Below are 22,328 nucleotides of genomic sequence, written 5' to 3' on the forward strand. Positions count from 1 at the left end.
TCTGTCCAGCTCAGCAGTGATTCCCTAGGAGTCTCAGGGAAGGAGATTCATGGTAGAAATGGCCTTAAACTTTGTCATGTATTTTGGGATTTTTCAAAAGATTGTTTACATATGAATATAAGAAAATCACAGTTTAGATTCTAATTAGCTTAATACCTTTGTAGCACTTAGTATCAGGAAAATGAATCCATTTGGTTTCTGTCTCTTACTTCTCTTGAAAGAGATGAAGCAATAAGAAAAAACAAAACAACAACAACAACAAAAACCAACATAGGAATGTATTCTGAATGTGAAAGTTTCCTGCCTTAGGTGAAGGACAGCTAGATTTGGAGGAAGATATACAGTATCAAAAGCACAGAATACAAATACATCCACCTGGGATGGAGTTAGTTTTTTTTGTAGCGGCTCATATGGTGCCGTAGTTTGCATTTGTGACTGGAGCAGTGCTGATAGCGTGCTAGTGTTTTGGCTATTGCTGAGCACTGCTGGCACAACCTCAAGACTTTTTTCTTTTTTTTCCCACTCTGCCTTCCAGTAGATAGGCTAGGTGCAGGCAACAAGTTGAGAGGGCACACAGCTGGGAGAGCTGAGTAAAGATCCCAAAGGGATATATATTCCATACCATATAATGCTGTGCTCAGCAGTAAAGGCTGAGGGAAAGGAGGAAGCAGGGGATTTTTATGATTATGGCATTTGTTTTCCCAAATAACCGTTATGCATGCTGAGGCCCTGCTTTCCAGGAAGTGGCTGGACATCTGCCTGCTGATGGGAAGTAGGGAATTATTTTCTTGTATTGCTTTGCTTGCATATTACTTTTGCTTTGCCTGTTAATCTGTCTCTATTTTGGTCCTTGAGTCTTCTTGCCTTCTTTGTATTTTCCCTGTCCCATGGGAGAAGGGAGTGAGCAAATGTGTGGGTGGTTGGCTGCCATCTGGGACAACCCACAGGTAATTAATGATGGGAAGAGACTTGGCTATTTCACAGAATCACAGAATTTCTAGGTTGGAAGAGACCTCAAGATCATCGAGTCCAACCTCTGACCTAACACTAACAGTCCCCACTAAACCATATCCCTAAGCTATTTATCTATTTATTTATTTAAAGTCTGGTGTCCTTCAGGGCCCTTCAGTTTTCCGTAAACCAATTTGGAAAGCAAACCATGAAAACCAATGCTCACCCCTTGACTGTCCTCAGATTTCTAACATATGTTTCTAGGTAGAGGCCCTAGTTCAGGCAGCATTTAGCCAGCAGAAAGGATCCTAAATTTACAACTTCTCCCAGTTCCTGAGCAGTGCCATCTTTGCTGTCCTATCAGAGGTACCCAGCCCACCATGAGAAAAAGAGACTACAAAAAGCAAAGCCAAGCCAAGGGTTTACAAAACAACAGCAACAAAACTGTATTTATGTCCCGTGTTTTTTGTCTCACAGTTGAGGGATAATTGATTGCCTGGTTGAACAATATGTCCTAGTCCAACACTTTTCACACCTATTCAGGTAACTTAAGTGATGTTGCATTTTGTTCTCATATTGTTGGACATACATGTCACTGAAACTGTTGACCAATTGTCTAATGAAGCTGGATTTTTATTTGCTTACTACTAGAGGAATATGCTATGGGAAATTAATAAATTTGATTTAAGCTTTAAGTAGTAAATTATAGCTGTGTTAATGTAGTTTGTTTCCTAGTAAAGTGAAAACTGGGAGTTGTAAGTAATTCAACAGATATTTTTATCAGTGTTACGTGATGTGTTTTGTTTAATTTGTTGCAAGAGTAAGTTTTCTGTTGCTTTAAATGTATTTTGCTTCTGCAGATTGAGTGGAATAAGCCAACATTTATTTTATTGTTCATCCTGTCGTCTTGCTGCAGGGATGACTAGGAGAATAGTAGTATTGTTTTTGCTCTCTCGTTTCGATCTCATTTTAACTCATATCTCCTACCCTGACTGTCCCTTCTCCCTGAGAACATTGGTGTATTATTTCATATCCTCAGTGAATATTGAGTAAAACTGTAATTGTAAAATCTCGCTTTTTTTTTTTTTTTTTTTTTGTTAATAAAAATAACAAAAGATCAGTTTATTCAGCAGTAACTATGTATTTTGATATTCAATTGTTTGAGCTTCATCTTATTCCATCAAGCCCTTTCAGTTCTCTGTGTATGGAGAGCTTGATTTTTGTTTTATTTTCAGTACCTTAGCATCACTGAAGGATTTAGATGTGATGCCATTGGGCCAGAGTTTCTATGAAGTGGTGAAAATCACACTGAATTTAACTGCTGAATTGGTACAGGATAGGAGCTTGGAAGGTAAGGAATTTGCTTTAGATTATTATTATTTATTTATTTTTTTTACATACCTTGTAAGCATGTTGCAAATACATGATAGCAGTAACTTTCTGAATTCCTGCTAAATTGCCAAGGTAAATGTTCCAAGAATTGAATGATGTCACTCATTTCTTTGACTTTTTTTTTTTTTTTAAACAATAATAACTGGATTTCATCAGAGTATCACAACTGCATGGCCTAATGTATCATGTTTAGAATGATCTTTCAGTGATGAATTTTAGAGAGACTAAATCACTACAAAGTGATATCAAATCTTCCATTTGATATAAGGATATGCTCTTGTTTCGGACATGCATGTTATATGTTATGTCAGTCTTACTTTAACATTTATTCTTCTGTTATCACAAATTATAGTCTTATCTGGAGGGCTACATTTTCACCATCTGCTGCTTGGTTGTGGGAGATGTGTTTAACTGGAGAAGGTAGACTGGGCACAGGACAACTCAAGATTAAGGTCAGGAACAGGTTTCATTGGCAAATTGCCTGGAGATGTACAGTTAGATTCTATGTGCAGCTGCTGGTTCTGCATGGAAAGTCAGGCCAAGAAATGTATGTGGTCTAAATCCCTCTCCCACTGTCAAAAACAAGACTGAAATGATAGAAATGTAATATGTTTGAGCCCCTGTACAGAGGGTGGACTTTAATTCCCTGGGCCTGACCTCAGGTCACTGCTATTTGTTCTTTCGTGTACTTTACAGCCAGCTATTCAAAAGAGAAATGGGTGACAGGTGGCCTTATAGTATAGTTTATGTGTGTCTGGCTGGCATTTTTGACTTGCTAGTTGCCTTGCAGCTATGGCAAATGTTAGGAAGCTGGAAAAGCTGAGGCCTCGTGGATATATTTTCGTTTATTTAGTGTTACAGGCTTATAAACTCAAAAGAAGTGTTGCGTACAATATGCTCATGTCGCCAAATATTCAGATATTTGTGACAAATTAGGATTTAGTTTAAAAATAGAGAATACAGAAAGTTTGATGCCAGGAAGTTGATTTCTGGTGCAATTAATAGGTGTGGTGACAGCAAAGTAGGCAGACCATAGCGTGCTATCTAATTCTTCTCACAGTGGTATTTTGTAGTGACGTGGATTTCTCTGAGAGCTAGACAAGGCGTGTGAGCTGGGTACGTACTGTATCATTAACCCTGTGTCTTCACTGGTACTGCTTTAAAGCTAGCTAGAACAAAAGCAACGTAAATTGACTTGCTTTCCTGCTTGCCTCTTACTGCAGTGGAGGTATGACATACCCTCCCTCAGAAAGCTCTCTGATTTGTTTCACCAGGTACAGAAGTTGTATCTTTATGCAAATCTGTTTGCAGAGTGCAGCTGATATTCTTCTAGTGCCCTCCCTGTCAGCAATAAATCATTTTCAGCCCATATATACACACGTTTGCACAAATGCATGCATAACTGGATGCGCAGTTCAGACTGGCACAATGCTGCATCTGCTTGCAGTCACTGTGCAGGGCGTCTCATGATGATCCTATCAACACTGGTGAAATACCATCAGATTAGCTGACCTTGCCATGTTCCTAATGAAACCAGGGATTTTATCCTAATGAAATAGGTGTTCAGGTGCATTATTTTCTTCAAAAAGCTGGAAATGTTGTATTTGGGTCTCATCAAATCTGAATCATCAGGAAACAATGCAAAAAAAAGTAGGAATGCTGTAAACAAATATAATTTTATATTTTTCTTTCAGGTTTTCAGTATAATATTTCTCTAGGGGCTGTTTTGTGGAATCCACGTGCTGTCAGAGCAGAACTTGAATCTAGGTTTGGTTTTGATGATCTCCATGTTAAGAAACTTCTAAGTTATACAGCACAATTAACAAAGGTATACTACTTGAAAATTTCACTGTCACTTTTTCCTCTGTTTTTGTTTCCTGAAGGGAATCCCTGAAGGGATTTTTCATGCCTTTATAGGAGCTATAATCATATTTTATAAAGGTAGACAGAAGCAGCATTTCATCTTTCAGAAGGTAAAAAAACTTGGATGAATGTTTCCAGCTGTGTCTTGAAATTGAATACAAACTTTGTAAGCTTTGTTCAGCAGGTATTTGCACTGTTATACATGACTCGCTAATAGCATAACTAATCACTTGAAGCCATCTATAACTAAGGAAGTCCTTTTTCATATCAAGAATCAAATAATTCAAACAAAAGATTTTATTCAATAATATTCATGTTAGATTCTGCATGGCCCCTCTGAATTGTGTTCTCTTGTAGAAGCTGTAGTGAGAATTAAAATGGATGCCTTTTTTACTTTGACCTTATGGGAAATAATCACTTCTCTTAGCCTGTTTTGAAAAAATATTTTTTATAGGTTACAAAAATGAAATTATAGATGTAAAGAATAAATACCGTTTTTACTGAAAGTACAGGGGAAGTAAATTCTGTGTTTTGCTCCATTAAATTTTTAAAATAAAGCCTAGATTTGAATTTGCCTGGATTCTTTTGACAAGTAGCATTTTTCATGTGGTTTGATGGACAAAGAAAGCCTCTCCTGTGCCTAAATAAAGATACATCAACAGTTTTTTCTTCTTAGTTGTACAGTCTTGATATGAATATACTTGATTGATGAGTAGTCTCAGCGGGGCTATTCAAATATATGAGCAGTATGTCTAACTTTGAAGAAAATATTTCTTCTCAGTGAAGTTTTTTTTTAATGTTTTTACTAGACCAAAATGACCTCCTCTGATATTCTAGTTTGAGCTGCAGAACACTTGAAACATCTCTTGAATTTCTACTGAAGTCTTTGACATGCTGGTAATTTTCAGAAGTCCTTTCTTTTGCTAGATACGGTCCAGAGCTCTTCTTGAGAAGAGATTATTATAAGCATGGATGATTTACACACATAGGTAAATTATATTAGCAAACAAAAACCATCAAACCCCTTTTGAATGGCCTTTTAATGAAATATAATTGATGGCCAGTGTGACCAACTGAACAGAATATTTGCCAGAATATTTGTTAGCTATTTATAGGTTAAGCTTAATAGTTCCATATTGTGTCCTTATAGTAGGACACTGAAGACCTTCAAAGAGTATGAAGTATGGAAACATGGTCAATGTCTGTTCTGAGCACTTCAATTCTCTATCTGATGCCCAAGCTGGTGTGGTGTCAAAAACATCTGCAAAACTTTCAATACATTTCCTAATCACAGTTGCAAGGGGTTTGGATGGGAAATACCTCAGAAAGACACTATTAGGGAGATTTAAGATGTACTAAGTGATTTTTACAAGCTTTGATAAAATTTATATGACCTGGAAAAATAAATCTTTCAACATGGAATTTAGAAGTCAGTCTATGAGGAAAAAAATTGTCCTCTTGTCCGCACTGCTGAAAAGTGCCACCTTCGATTTAAAATTGGTCCACTGTATATGTAATCATTGGTTGAGATGTATCACTGTACTGAATGCTTTATACATCAGTTGTATTTATACTTGTGAAGTGGCTTCTACATAATTATTCCAGTGCAAAATACTAGTGTAGTTGGATTGTATAATTTCAAACTATTTCAGTGTCAACCTGGAAATAAATGTAAAATAACATCACTGATGTAGCTACAGGACAAAAATTCCTTGTGTAGACAAATCTCATTACTCCACCTGGTGTAGAAGTATGAACCCTAATGGAGCCACACTGTTATTTTGCACAACGCTCTGCATGTGCAGTACCCAAGAACACTAGGCTGGATTAACTGGACTTTGTTGTCACTGAAGGAGGCTATGTGATTTTCTTTTTAATCAGTAAATTGATATCAGAGATAACACTCAGCAACTCTCTGACATACTCATCAACTTCTTGTGTCCCTGCCAGATTCCCACAGGAGAGACACTGGACCAGTTTGTGTGTTCTGCTCTGTCCAGTGTGCCAGGGGATGAAGCTGACAAAGAGAATAATGAAGAAAGATGTATTTCCACATGGCATGAGACCAAACTGTATCTTGTCCATTCTGTCAGCAAGCTCAAACTCTATGCACAGGTACATTTTAATGAGTTATTTGATTAAATTCCTAATTTTTGCATGCAGGCTGTCAACAGTGACTCAGTTAAAAGATCTGAGATAGGTATGAAATATTATTGCCATGATTTTTTTCATCTGACTAATAAGAGAAAGTAATCTTTCTTATAAGAATTGTTAGAGTGGAAGTATAATCTATCACCATTTGTCTACTTAATCATATTTTTCTCATTAACTCAAACACAGATTTGAAATGTAATAGGGAACATGGTGAAATAGACTGCACTGCAGAGGTCTGACAGAAAGAGAACCCTTTTACTGTCTCACTTGGGCCTGAATTTGAGACAAAACTGAAAGGAGACTATGGTATATTGTTCATTTATTAATTCTCCTCCACCAGCTTAGGCAATAGTGGCTGAAGTGTGTTGAGAGGGATAAGAGAATCTCCAGGGTAACATTTTAAAATTCTGCTCTGGCAAAACAGCTTGTCATGCAGTTTCTATGATGACATGTAGTTGCGTGGAGAATAGGATAAAAAAGCCACATCTTCTTAAGGAGAACACTTACCTAGCAGACTTAACACTAGTGTGTGTGTGTGTGTGTGTGTTTAACATTAAAAAAAATGTTAAACTGTATATTGTCTGCTCTGAAGATTTTTGCAGTATGATCTGGAGTAAGCATGTAAAACTCATTTATTTTCTTAAAAATGTAGTTGTCAGTTTCTTGATTAGTTTTACTGATCTGTGATGTCTTGAAGTCACCATTTCATGTGTTTGCCAAAAGTAATGACTATTTTGGCCACAGGTAAATCCAGTAATAATGTCAGGCATGGTTTTAAAACTGTTTGGAGGGATGTCATTGAAGCTGCTAGTCACTGGGAATACCCTTGGTAAGCTGGATGACTTTTATAGTGAAAATCTGCTATAACCTGCTAAAATCTGCTATATACTTAGAAGGCATAATGGGGAGAAAATAAGGGCAGTCTGAGGGTTTTGACATGTCATATTCTAGGCTACACAATGGGAGCATGCAGGCTCCTTCTCCGTCTCTTTGTGTAATGTGACCCCCCAAAATGTTGAAGCTGCCTTTTTTATTAAAAAAAAAAAACATTCAAACAAACAAAAACCAACAGACAAGAAACAAAAAACAAAGACAAATCAGGAAAAATAACAAACAGAAAAAAACAGCAAAAATGACAACAATGGAAAACAACAAAAAGCAAAGTCTATGTATTGTCTAAATAAGCAAGTTTTGATTCTCTAACACGGTTCATTCTGTTCTTCCTTCAATCTGCTAGGTATTAGAGCAATGGTTCAGCAGCAACCACTCTCAGAAACTACTTTCAGAACTTGAAAGACTCTTAGTTGATGTATTGTCTCAGCTTCTAAATGACAGGGAAGCCAGAAGAATTGTCTCACGGATAAATACCCTGATCAAGCAATGGAATGAGAAATCAGAAGCCTATTTTTCAGAAGAATATAGCCCATCTCATGATCTGTAAGTTTATACGTATCTTTCCACAACATGTCACAGAATCACAGAATTTCTAGGTTGGAAGAGACCTCAAGATCATCGAGTCCAACCTCTACCTAACGCTAACAATCCCCACTAAACCATATCCCTAAGCTCTACGTCTAAACGTCTTTTAAAGACTTCCAGGGATGGTGACTCCACCACTTCCCTGGGCAGCCTGTTCTAGTGTCTAACAACCCTTTCGGTAAAGAAGTTCTTCCTAACATCTAACCTAAAACTCCCCTGGCGCAACTTTAGCCCATTTCCCCTCGTCCTGTCACCAGGCACGTGGGAGAACAGGCCAACCCCCACCTCGCTACGGCCTCCTTTAAGGTATCTGTAGAGAGCAATAAGGTCACCCCTGAGCCTCCTTTTCTCCAGGCTGAACAAGCCCAGCTCCCTCAGCCACTCCTCGTAGGACTTGTTCTCCAGGCCCCTCACCAGCTTCGTCGCCCTTCTCTGTGTTAAAATGTTCACATTAATTTCAATATTTATTTTCACATTGCTTTTAAACTTGATCTGATTTTTGGCTGTTAAGTGATTTTATTTTTTTTATTCTTTAATTCAAAATTTCTTATGCAGTCAAATAGCTCTTATAACTCATACAGATTCTGAAGAAGAAATTTAATTCATGATTCTGAGTATACCTTTTTAAAGGTTTAGTAGAGGACCTGAGTACATCATCAGGACAGAAACTTGCAGCTGTGTATAATTAAGCATTTTGGAATATGACCTGAATTCTTTGCCTTGTTTTACTAATTCCCACAAATAGTTGCTGTGACTCATTAATGCTTCCCATGAAAATATGATATAATATCAATCTACTAATGCACAGCAAGTCCAGTGCCTCTGAAATGTATTTGATTTCTGCTGTAGGGCTCACGTATGTTAGTTTTTGCAGGAGATCTTGAAAAGAAACCTATTATGAAGAACAGAATTATAATGTAATGCTATGTGTGTTCCCTGTGTGACTTGTTATAACTTAGTGCAAGTAGTTAATAAGATATGGCTATAAGTTCTGTGTTTATGCAGAATAATTTGTTTCGCTTACACAGCCCAAATCATCCCATAAAAAAGGGTGCTTTTTTTTTTTAAAAAAAAAAAAAAGGTTGATCACTAATTAGTAGTAATCTATTTTCTTTGCAACCCTGAATATGTTTTCAGTCCTCATTTCAGGATGAGTGCAAATGTAAGCTTGTAAAGACTGACTGTGCTTTAATTGCAGGTATTCTGATTAATGGAATATATTTTAAAATGAAATCAAGGTGTTTGTTCTGGGTGATTTTTGCAAAATAAAGTAGTTAGGAACTCTACTTATTTTTAAAACAATACTTGTAATAAAAGTCTGGAATGGTTGCTACACAGGACTTAAAAGTAGTATATATAGAGAGCTAATAAATATCTGTTAAAGTTGACAGAGCTGTATGAAGGCCTATGGTGTACAGGAATGCACCCTTCTGTCTTTCTAAATGAATATGAGATGACTTGCATCACTTCTGGGAGCTGGACTTGATGATCCTTGTGGATTCCTTCCAATTCAGGCTGTTTTGTGATTATAATGTGGGGCTCGGTATGACATAGCTCGTAATAGCTCTGCTTGTTCATGGAAGAATGATCCATGCTTTACAAATCAGCACCTGAGGATAACTTTGAAGGATGTGAGGAGCTCAAATTAGCACACCCACAAGTGGGAAATGATCAGGCAACCTTTGGCTCTGTATTTGTTATTGTTTTAATTAACTTGAAAAATGAATGTGTCCACTTTATCATTTCCAAACAAACCTGTTTGAACAGAAAAATAAAAAAAATGTGTGATTTATAAACAGATATACAACTCCTCTGAGGTTAACCTCACAGCCTCTGTTGGAATAGCAGCCAGTGCCTCCGTTTCCCAACTTTGAGTGTTTAGAAGCATTTTTTTTTTTTTTTTTAAGTACAATAAATGTCTTGATAGAAAATCAACTTTTTCTGTGGGAAACTTCTCTATGTTTTGCTGCAAAAGGAAGGAAAGGAGTAAATCTTTCATAGCATTAGCATTTTCAGCCTTTAGGGAAATTAGTATGAAAAAAGTAGACTTGTCCATGAAAACAAGTTGAACTTCTCATGTGGGAGACTGATCAGTGACTGCTCAAAGTCAAAAGGGTTCTTTAGTTTTTGCTCTTTTCTTGTTCCAAGGCTTTTGTAAAATCCATTAATCCATTATCTTCTGTTAAGAGAGAGACTGCGGTCAAACTGTTTACTAGTTTAGTAGTGTTTTGGAATTTAAATTCTTTTTATAAAAGGACACTACTATACCGCTGCTCTGTAAGAAAATGCAGAGTAGGTGATAGAGTGACTGCACAAAAAAAAAAAAAAAGCCATAATTTTTAAGCAGCTTTACCTTTTTGTTTGTAGTACACAACATTTCTGTGCTTTGTTTCTTTCATTTACAGAATCCTATATCTGAAGAGAATGCAGGCTGTGCTACAGGCTGTGCCTCAGTCGCATGTTACAAAGAGATTGCTTCTGGTAGACAGAGCTATAAGGAATGTAATAACGCAATATTTAAACTTCACTGAAGGTAAAGCTACGTGGTGATTACTTGTCTGTAGCACTGTCCAAAGGCAGTTATTGCAGGGATCCTGTGTGTGCGTGAGCAAGGACATTTGCACCGATAGCTAGAGCAGGGTTGCAGCCTCGTATGTCCAGGTGCCAGCAACTGGGGAGAGGGCAACTGGGGTCCAGTGGCAGCTGCTGGACAGACTGAGTGCCTGAGGGCTGGAGGGATCTACCTTGTGCACATGTACATGTTTATTCCCCCTAAGAGACATGCACCCTGACCAGCCTTGCCTCTGTTGGATTACTAGATTTAGTAGCCCCTAATGTTAGCTAGTAACATTTCTGGTGTAGTCTTTTTTTTGAGAAGGGTGAAGTTACAATATTGCTTGGGTTCTTAAGGAATTAGGCAACTTCTCTGTATTTTGAAAGAATTTCTGGCTAAATCGGCTATTACAGATGGGGAGTGTCCAATGTTATTTACAGCATTTATAGCTAGAAACCTGCATAAGACCTTATTTTCCTCTCATAAAAATCATTAAATCTTGCTGAAGTCGCTAGAGCTACTCTGGTATAGCTGTGAAAGAGGATGGTCATATTTTGCTGATGTGAGAGTACCAGTGTAACATGGAACCTTTGTCTCTAACTGCTGTCTTTCAAACCACATTGTGCATAGTTTCCTTTCCCAGAAGGATGCTTCCAGCCCCTGAATTACTCTGTAGGTTAAATATTTTCTGTATGTGGTGGTGGGGAACTGTCTTACAGAAGCATTACGTATCTTGGAAAAATTGATTCCCTTTGCCCAAAGAGGTGGATTAATTCATCTAGACATCAGAAAGCTATTTGTGGAGCTAAAACAGGTATGTTGTTATTTAATATTTGCATACTAGTTTGCGTAAAGCTGCACAGACTTAATTTGAAAGTGGAAAATACTGGCTAAGAGTATTTAATATTTTATTTAGCAGCATTTTGGTCCAGTTTACTTTTTTTTTTTTTTTTTTTTTTTTTTTTAAATCTTCTGACGTTCATGAGAATTAATGCAGAGTGTGAATTAAATCTGTTACTTTATCCTCAAATTCATTTTTAAAGAGACAGTGTATTCACTACTTTTTAGATGTTGATGAGCAACACTTCCTATGTATGCAATGATGTGCTTACAATGTTCGAGAAGGCCCTGCAGCTTCCACGGGGCTCTGATATCGTTGATGTTTTAGTCATACATGTGTGTCCTGGCAATGACTCAGAGGTGGATTTCATGCTAAGTAACCAGGTCCAGTCGCTAAAGGAAGCTGTAAGTATTTCTGAATTCGTTTAAAGCTTGCAGTGCCTTACTATATTGCTATCACAAAATGAAATATGTTAACAGGGGCTGTAGCTTACTGCTTAAGGTTTGCTATTAATAAGTGATTGGTAACTAATTATTTAAACTGATTAGAATGTGCTTGGGGGAAAATCTAAGAACCAGGGCCAAAATCTCGGGAGTGCTTACCTTTTACTGGTTTTAAACAATTGTTCTCCTTACTGTGAAAGGTTCTGCTGCTGCAGAAAGTAACTCATGGACAACAGAGCCTGCCAGATTCAATAACGGATGATTATTTGGGATGGCAAGAAATAGAAGAGCGGTTAGCTGAAAGTCACCATTATTACTGTGTAATTAATCAGTTGCCAAGCACAGAAGCACCATCTGAAGAGGATGTCCATTTCAGCTCTTGTCAGGAGCAGCTGTTCTTCTCACTGTATGTATTTTGTATGTGTTTGAATACATAAAGGTCCTGACTCTGTTCTTGCTGTTGCCAGCCTGGAGTAGGTATCATGATGAGTAAGTGAATAGATAAAAAGTTTCAAGTCCTGCTTTCTGAATTTGATTACCACCCAAAATAAACCATTTTCTCTAGCAGAAACAGGAAAGTAGAGGAAGATTTGTACTAGTATTCTTTTGGAGAAGGGTTTCAAAGTAGGCTGAGGATAGGCAGGTATCTAGGATTCTAAAAGCTTCTTCTCCCTTTATCTTTTTACATCTAAGTATTTTCTACTACTTCTCCACTGTCTTCTTCCTTTTGCATACTTCTCTGGCCCTGTGTTGCTCAGGACTCTTGGAAACCTGGATCTAAAAGGCTTGTGTGAGATACAAGAAACATCAAAGGGGAGTGACAAAGTGTACTAGGAGGGGTACTGCAGCCTGAGATTGCTTTCTGAACACATCAAGCAGTCATTGTTCTTCTGATTCAGTGGAAAAACATTCATCTTTTTATTAAGTTTTAATTTGATTATTACTTGCAATTATTCAGCTTGAAATCCATAGAATTACTTTAATGGTGTTAAACGAGGCTATATTACAAACAAATCAGTATATCAATGAAGTGCTTTAAAACAGGATAGAATTTCATTATTCTTGCTTAGCTATGTAAAGCATGAGTGTAATTCTGCTAAGCTGGAGTTATATTTTTACTGAATGGATGTCCTCCGTCATCACTGTTTTAACCATGGCAGTTTTGTTCTCCATATCATTTCAGAATTAATAATACACTTGAAGAAATCTTATTTGCCTTTGAGGAAAATCCATTCTGGAAGGATTTAACAACTTTTGTCCAGTGGACATGCAAGGTAGCTCAATACATGAACAAGAAAGTGGGCTCCACAGAAGGTCAGTCAGGTGAGGAAATAGTTACTCCACAGCATAGGATTTATTCTGAAAGTTCTATGTCTATTTTAGAGTACGTTATTCCTCATCAGGGGAAAAACTGAAGATTTTTATATTTGTGAGCCATTTATGTTTCCCATATTCTGTTAGGAAAGCTTCTTAATTGCAGAATATAAATGGGACACCGCATAAGCTGGTCCCTCACTAGAGGTATTCCTAGGCTGGTCTCAAATTAATGCAAGGACTTCAAACTTGATTTCCTTCATCCCATCCTGTGATATTCCAGATGTTCTGGCCCATCTGCTGATAACTTTTTTGAAATACATTATTTTTTCCTTATTTGGTGGAAAACTGATTTTCAGTGGAAAATTGAGAGATCTCAGATCTCTCTTGAGGAATGGGAGAGCTTTTCCCATTTCAGAATTATTTCTGATTAAACACTTGCATTGCTCTTTTGAACATTTTATAGTACAAATGAGCAATGAAGCATGGCACAATATGGCTGATCCAAACAGCTCTAGAAAATTACTTCCCCAATATCATCCATTTATTTTCTTTAAGTATTTTTCCTGTGTCCCAATTATTGCTGTTTTGTTTGTTTTTGTTTTAAATTATTGAGATCTATGAAAGATCTTGGTCTTGCTAAAGATTTGTTTTTCCAAACATTTTGTCTGCAGAGCTAATCAGAAATGTACTGAATACTTCATCTGTAAGTGGGCTGGTAAAGAATGTAATGCAAAAATAAGCAGTTTTTTTAATCAAAGAACTGCGTTAGTGAACTGTTCAAATGTGAATTGATTGTATAGGTTTTGTAATCTGTTATAGTTTCAGATTTGTTGGTTAACTAGGCAGTAATAAGTGAATTTTGTAAGACTGCTTTCTTTTTACTGAAATTCCAATGAAAAAGAAATAGTAATGTTCTTTCAGTGCTGACTGCAGCACTAAGTGCACTCTTTATTATAAAGCTGATCTTTTCCCTCCCAGTATTTCTGCAGTTCATGTATAATTCTAAATATACCTTCTACCTTTTCTGCCTATACCTTTCCTTTCGTAAGGAATTGGCTGATAGAGATGTGCCTTACATAGAGCTGATATTTACTGATTCTGTATTTCATTCCTTTAAATCGTTCAGTAGAACTAAGATCAAACTATTTACTAAAAATTGCATGTTTATTTCCTTTAAAATGTACTTTACTGTATTTCTTTCTCTTCACAAATTCAAGTCCTAAGTTTGGTAGGAATCTTTCAGGTTGTTTCAGTGGGAGTTATCAAGTTGTTCATAATTGTACACAAAGTTTTCTTGATGTCTTTTGGTGTTGAAATTTGTATTTTCTCTGCAGATGGACTAGCAGCAACTCTATGTTCTAGACAAAAGCTCAGTTTGGAGATGATCTTAGGTCATTATTTAGTATTTCTGCAAGATTTACCAGATTATTCCTCAGTTATTTCCTGGTCACGGTAAGGTTGAACTACTCAGTGCAATTTCTTTTTTTAATGGTGTTTTCCACAAATCCTTTACACCACCTCCACTTTGGACAGACACTTGTAATTCTTGAACATAATTACCATGCCTTTTTTTTCACCAAATGGCTAATGCTGCTCAGTGTTACTTGGAAGAAATGGGATGGAGTCCTGACAGTTCCTGTGTATTGTTACAAAGCCTCCTTATCACTGTTACATACATTATAGCCCTGATGAACAGTACAACAGAAGACATTTAATCATCATTCTGTTAAAATAAGAAAAAATATCCGTTATAGAAAAGCCTCAGGCTAGTTGTTCATTGCTGCCTGTGTTGTTTAATGCTGTTAACAGTTCACCATGCTATGTTGGTGATTATAGTTATTAATAGATGAGAATACTTTCCAAGTTAGTGAATACTTAGAATACTTTCTAAGTTTCTGGACTCAGAACTTTATTTTTCATTATGCTGCTATTGAGGTCTTCACTAACTCAATGCTTGGTTTAACCTGTAAAATGGAAGTAACCACCATCAGTGCAATAAAAGATGAAGAATCAAAAGTTTATAAATTATGTGTTGCCTTCAGTATGCCTTAGTTGCATATTGAATATTGCCTCCACTGTTAGACAGGCCATCATATTGTGCTTTTCATTCAAGCAGAACTTAACAGGGAGGTCAGTAGCTTGATTAAAATGGACTCTAGAAGCAAGTAACTTCTGATTTGGGTTTTCAAAATCCTAGATGTTCTTAAAATTTGTAGTACAAACAAAATTCTTGTGAACACAGATTTTTATTTCACCTGATATACTGTTTCTAAAGAATGCACTATGCTGTACTACTAACAAAATCACCCAACTGCTTACTGTGTCTTTCTGTATTACACGTGCAAGGTATATTTCTTTTTCTATATGTCTAAGAAACAAATTCTATGTGGGGAATGCTTTCTTTTCAATGTTTGACATATTGGTTTCTAACTAGAACAAGTAATTCCAGTAACAAAGACACATTCCCTCACAAACCTTTTTAATAGTGTGTGGTTTTCTGCTTTTAAACTATTAAAAAAACAAAAAACAAAAAACAAACAAAAACAAAACAAAACAAAACAAAAAAAACACAACACATTTAAGGATAAACTGTCTTCAGCTTGTGACCTTTGCATTGGAATACTCCTTCCTCCATGCAGCTCAATCTTGACCAGACCAGCTTGACAGAGTTGTAATGTTTTATACGAAAATGAAAGCATTTTTTCCTTTTGAGAAATAATACTGACACTATGGAAAAATCAATTGGAGCATTACTTTTAAGTGTAATTTCATTCCTCTCACTTCCCTGATATTAAAATAATGGTATTCATCTGTCCGTCATCAAACAGAAATGTTTTCACTTTAAATAATTATGATGAAAAAAAAATAATATATATTTCTTCAGAACTCATGGGAATGTAGAATTTTTTATCACTTCTATTGATAAGTTCCTTTCTATAAACTAATTCATTTGTGAAGCAGGAAATGTTTGCTCTTTTTAGCAGCAGAAAATGTGAAGTGCTTAAATCAAAAGGACTGTTGTGGCTTACAGACTTGATTACTGACAAATGCACACTTCTTTAACTTAGATGCCTATATTCAATTTTCAATTTGAATATGGCTGTGACTTTTCAGTATTTTTGCCATGAATTTTAAAATCAAAGTGATTGTCAGTTGAGCTATTTCAGGTCTTATAATAATAGATGGGTAACTGCTATTTAAATGATTGTTGAACTTTCTTTGACTTAAGTAAATATATTCTTATATATAGAATATAGATACATTTAACCATTTCTTGTCTGCCTGCTAGGTAACAAGAAAAAAAATGTGCTTAATATTTCAGGAACTTGACATCTGTAAAAGAGTTTTGGAAGATAGAAGAAAATTTATGGATTTCTGGTGAAAAGGAAATGGATCATCTTGCAGAAGTCATAGAAGGAATGATAATGCCTGATTTCTCAGCTCTTTCAAGCCTCCAGTCTCTAATGGAAACTGTTCTGAATGATATGATTATATGGATGAAAAATTTTGCTGAGGGGGAGGAATCTGCCACAAACTTCTCACTTTCACTTTCTGACCTTCATAATGAATTGCAAAAAAAATTCCAGGCTCTTCAGAGATCTTGGATGAAAGAGAAGACAGATATTTTCTGGCATATAGTGAAAATTATATCCCATGAACTTGATTCTATGCTCTCTCATATAAGTCAAGTGGAAGAGGAGGAAGTATTGGAGACCTTATCTAGATTTATATTCTCCACTACAGAAAATAAAAAAAATCTTAATGGAAGTATGCTATTGGTCAAAAATATCCTAACTCATTGGCCAGATTTCAATGTTACTACTTTGAACCGCCTAGAACACTTGAGGGAAAACTTCCAAAAGAATCTCTATGAGGTTGGATCATTGACAGAAACTCATATCAATGCATCTTTCAGCACAGTTCATGGACGGCATAATGCCTCATCTTCATTATTCTCAAATGAAACTTTCATATATAAAGTACAAGAGTTAGGTGAAATTGTTCCCAACTTCTTCAAAGGCATCCAAAAATTAAACAGTATTACTGTGGACTCAATTTTTCAGATACTTTTCTCTCTGTATCAGAATACTGATTTGCTCCTAAATATTGACAATAACACTTTGTTTGAATTTCTTTATAAGACCTCTAAAGATATTTCATCTTTTCAAGTATGGCATGATTTCCAAGATATGGACCGAGTTTCTGATTTTCTGTTTGAAACTTTTGATCTCCTCTGGAACTTCACCAGTAATTCTCTCTGTGAAAAATTACAAACCTTTTACAATTACACAGAATTTCAGGCCCAGTCTCTTGCACAGGAAGGGAAAAAAGAGATGCAAATTGTCTATAATACTCTAAGCAGCCTTAAAACATTATTAATGGATGAAGAGCTTGAAACGGCTGCCTTTTGTTATTTGGAACAATTTTTTGATTTCTCACTAGAATGCCTGGTAAATAGTGGATGCATTGATTTTTATCTATCAAACATTACTTCTCTAAATCACTCAGCAGAAGTTTATAACCTACTTCTGCTTCCATTGGACAGTGTTTTTAATAAAACAAACTTAGGAGATGACGTAAGTGTGCCTTCTGCTTTGCACTGCACTTTTACATGGCTTCAAACCTGGACAGAGATTTTTGAAGAAGCATCCAAAATCTTAAACTTAAATTCAACCTTTTTTGTCTATCTGAGGAATGATTTGGCAGATCTCTCTGAAAGTCTTTTAAATACAACTCACATTGATCTGTGCAATAAAACGGATATGGCTATTGTTGAAGCTACAACAGCAATGCATCTGTTGAAAATCATGGTTGAAGGTGGTGATTTAAATGACTGGAAAGATTTTGAAGCTTTCCTTGCTATTCTTCAAAGTGTGTTTGAAAATGCAATTAATGCCACAAGCTCACTTAAAGGTAACAGTTCAGATGATATTTTAGAAATGATAGGAATCATGATAATTGAATTGCAGCAATCTATACTGAAGGTTGTTCATAGAGATTTTTTGAATTCTTGGCTTGACGCTTCCATTTTAGAAGGATCTGGAGGAAAAGAAAAGGGTTCCAGTATATTTTCCATTGGAAATTCACTTTCTGCGATTCTCAAGCTCTCCCCAAAAGAACTTGAATTTGTTCTTACTGAGATAAAAGACACAGCTGATTTCTTAAGAAATGTACCTCAAGGCAAATATTTGGCTTGTGACAATATTTTCAAGAATATGACCAAATTAATTTTGGACAATACTCTGAAAGACCTAAACTATTCACAAATGAAATTTTCGTCTCATCTTCATGTCTTTCTGAACTCTTACAGTATAGTAGATGGAGTAGAGGATTGTAATGGGTGGATACGTGGATTTAGTAATCTCAGTGAAAAATACAAATCACTGTCCCACCTTGAAAATGCAAAACATGTTTTGTTTCTACTGGAATCTTTGGGAAACACTGAGACAGATACTAAGCTAATGAACATGATAGATTTTGTTAATTTGGTTTTTAATCTAATTCTCCCTGAGTGCTCTGTAACTAGTTCTGATGTGATTTGTGTTAGTGTATATTTCAATGTTATAGCAAAAACTTTAAAATTAATTCTCCCTGAAATTCATATTCAAGATGATACTAGTGTACTTGAATTTATTTTTACACTCTTAAATAATTCTGGGAGGCTAATAAAAATGGCTGTCAACAGTTTAATGGGGTACTCACACTATACATCAAATGATACCCATTTTAATCTGTCCGTCCATGGATCTAACAGGACTTTGAGGATGTTTCTTAAACCCTTCCATCAAGTTCTGCTTTCCTCAAAAGAAATTTTGGCAGAAATTAAAACTCTTCTAAAAAATGAAACTTTTGAAATCCAAGAAAACATCTCTCTGTTGGATATTGAAATTGATGAGAAAAATATTGGTTTCTGGATGGAGTTCTTTCAAGATGTGATTAGTAGTCTTGACTCAAACTTGTCTCATGAATTGCAGGGTGACAACAACACATTTTTACAGACACTGATAGAAAAAGTATCTGTGAATGCCGAACTGCTAAAAAAGGTACTCAAAATTTTCAAGTCTTCTACTATCACTGCTTTTCCAATAAGAAATGATAAAGAGTTTCTAGAGCATGTTGTAACCTTGGTGCAAAATCTGAAGAGCATGGATATTGAATTCTTGATAGGTCAATTTAAACAAGTCCAGAGGAGCCTGGATAATTTTTTTAAAAATGTCAAACCTTTGCGTATTGAGAGCTCTGAGTTAGGGCTCTTAATAGACTGGTGGGACGCATTTGAGAACAATTCATGTAATTGGAACCTGACCAGCTTATGGCAAATCACACGACTTTTTCAAGCAGAGGAGCTCTCTGATGTAGAAGAGATGTTCCATTTCCTCCTTGATGTTATAAACCTTACAGAAAGATTAGCTCATAGAAACATCACAGAAGCACTAGCCGAAGTATACGCTTTTGTACTGACTCAGGAAGCAAAAATGCCAATGTTTACAAAAGAGGAATTCTCTAATCAAGTAGAAAGTCTACTGATATTACTGGAGACATTGACAGATATGCCTGATGAACCTGCAGACGCCTCAGTTTGTTTTTCTGCAGCATTCTGCTGGGCTCTCACAACAGTAACACCTCGGAGTGATCCCACTTTTAAACCTTGTGACTTTGCGCAAACCAATTTTTCTCTGAATTATAATGCAATCTTCTATGCCATTAAGGAAATGAAACTCATCACTGTGAATGACAATTCCTTGTGCACTTTGGAAGATTTTCAGACAGATATCATTCACAATCTGACTTGCTTTTTTCATCAGATTAGAGAATGGAACTCTATTATTTTGAAATTTTCTGAGCTCCATCATGTAAATGGTTCAGTTCTCAAAGAGCTACGGGATTTTTGGGATGAACTGTTCCTCTATGCTGTGCCACTGCAAGCAAATGATACAAACTCAGGAAACTGTTCCTCCACATTGAAGAGACAAGTGGCTTTACAGGTCATAGAAATTCTGAGCAATATACAAGTGGAGGAAATGGAGATGACTGAAGATGTTCTTGAATGGTTGGATAATCTTTATGGTGGTCTAAATTGGAACAGACACTCAAGAATATCACTTATAAAGGCTGTTCTTACTAATGTCAAGAATGTGACTCGTGAAGTTTCTGAACTCTTGGATGCAGAAGCTGTCCTTTCTTTTCTTTCTATAGTTCAGCCTTTAATGGCAATGTCTTCTGTTGGAAGCCAGGCTTACTCAAAGCTTAGGGTATTAGCTGCTTTAAATGAGAACAGTAATATATCTGATAACATTGAGAACATCTGGTTGCCTATAGTTAAAAGTATAGAAGATTTACTGATGAATTTTAATGTTAGACACTTACTTGCAACAATAGACAAAGAGTTTCAATTACTAAAGGTGGCCAATGGACAGTCCTCTTCAAAGACTCTTCATGTATTCACGCAGCAATTTAACATATCATCTGCAGAAGCTATGTTAAGAAATTTTGAAGACATACAACAGATTGTGAACAGCTTTATGTGCGAGTGTAACAGTAAAAATTATTCTAAAATTATGAAAACTCTGATCCTCCTTATGACTAATGAAAATTCACCAGATTTACTGCTGTTTGTCGAAAATGTTGTTGACTTTCTGGAACTATTCCAAAATAAGTCTAAAGGAGATTACACTGGTACGCTGTTTGATGGTCATCTTGGCAGAAAAATATCAAATAATACTCATATTGCTAATTCAGTTTTGCAAAGCAGTCTCCTTCATATGATTTCTGACTTTGCTATTACAGAGGAAGCTCGGCATGCAAACAATACTGAGCTTCAGATAGTCGACTTGATTGATTCATTTTTTTATTACGCACAATATGGAAAAATTTCTACTCTGTCCCAAAAGAGAACTCTAGAGATCTTGCAAGAGATCCTGCAAATGATCTTTCCATCTTTCACAGAACACGACAGAAACAAAACACCCTTTTTACTAAAGGATTTACATGAGGATATAATGGCAGAAATGAGGTGAGCATTTTCTATGTACTGTTTTAAGTGTGCTGAGAATCAGCAGTGAAAAAACAATTCTTTGTAAGCAGCTTGATCTAATCTTTAATTACTGTTTTATTTCAGATTTGCTTCTTTGATTAAAACAATATTTATTTGTTTCACATTATTTTGGTCAGACCAGACATATTTGGTATCAAATTATATAGTTTGGACAAGGTTGTTTATGTGTCTAGTAATCTGTATTGAGACTCAAGGTGAATTTTTGTATATTATTATAGAACTAAATATTTTGAATATATTAATGTTTTAAAAACCTTGGAGCTCAGAAAGCTCAAACCCACAGTTAACAATGGGAAATGGTTATTTGGGCTGTGGAGTAGAATATTAACAGATAATTGGGATTATTTTTTTTTTCTTTCTATATCCAAATGTAGATATACTGTATTAGAAATGTCTTCAGATTTCATTCAAATTTATAACTTACAAGCTACAAATTCTTTTAATTTTCCTATGTCTAGGTTTCAGGTCTTCAGTGAACAAATATTTTAAAACTGTACACAGAGTGACTCAAGTTTGTCCACTAGCTCCTTCAAGAATTTGTACTGAGCACAGAAAAGAGTATAGCATATGCATGCTTTTTCAATAATAATGAGAAAATTCAGGAAGCTCTCGTTTTAGTTCTTTATACAAGGAAAAAATAAATGGAGAGAAAACCAAACCAAACCAACCAACCAAACAAACAAAAAACAAAAACCAAAGAAACAAAAAACCAAACTAACAAAAAAACTTTTTTTGGTCCTCCTCCTCTTAAAAACCCACATTAACACCAAGTGAAAATAACTTAAAATTGCTGGTGACTTATGCAAACATGAAGTCCATTTTGGGACTGTGAGTATAGAATATATATATATTTTTGAATGTATATAAAGTTGCTTAGATAATATATATCTATGTGTATAGTATGTATTATAATCAGTTAACATCAGTTGACGAGGGAAGATGGACTGATGTCATCTACTTGGACTTTTGTAAGGCTTTTTTGACACAGTGCTGCATGACATCCTAATCTCTGAATTGGAAAGATATGGATTTGAAGAGTGGCCCATTCAGTGGATAAGGAATTGGCTCAGTGGCTGCACCCAGATAGTATGTCCAGGTCTATGTCCAGATAGAGGCCAGTGACAAGTGGTGTCCCTCAGGGGTTTCTCTTGGGACCTGTGCTTTTCAGTATCTTTATCAATGACATAGACATTGGAATTGAGTGCACCCTCAGCAAGTTTGCAGATGACACCAAGCTGAGCGGTGCAGTTTATACTAAAGAAGGAAGAGATGCCATCC

At 35.9% G+C, this 22,328-nt stretch overlaps 1 protein-coding gene across 1 annotated transcript in view; it reads left to right on the forward strand.

Annotated features, from left to right (window-relative positions):
- LOC311432461 (ATP-binding cassette sub-family A member 13-like) overlaps positions 1-22,328 on the forward strand; it is a gene marked incomplete at its 3' end in the record, with an annotated part of 44,774 nt that overhangs the window by 20,319 nt on the left and 2,127 nt on the right. The window contains exons 7-17 of the mRNA XM_084510910.1: positions 2,187-2,302; positions 4,038-4,171; positions 6,157-6,321; positions 7,598-7,797; positions 10,245-10,372; positions 11,113-11,207; positions 11,462-11,638; positions 11,878-12,083; positions 12,861-13,000; positions 14,329-14,446; positions 16,317-21,008. Coding sequence (XP_084367036.1) covers positions 2,187-2,302; positions 4,038-4,171; positions 6,157-6,321; positions 7,598-7,797; positions 10,245-10,372; positions 11,113-11,207; positions 11,462-11,638; positions 11,878-12,083; positions 12,861-13,000; positions 14,329-14,446; positions 16,317-21,008 — 6,171 coding nt within the window. The remainder of the gene's footprint in view (positions 1-2,186; positions 2,303-4,037; positions 4,172-6,156; positions 6,322-7,597; positions 7,798-10,244; positions 10,373-11,112; positions 11,208-11,461; positions 11,639-11,877; positions 12,084-12,860; positions 13,001-14,328; positions 14,447-16,316; positions 21,009-22,328) is intronic.

Source organism: Aythya ferina (assembly GCF_964211825.1).
Source record: "Aythya ferina genome assembly, chromosome: 2".
NCBI lineage: Eukaryota > Metazoa > Chordata > Aves > Anseriformes > Anatidae > Aythya > Aythya ferina.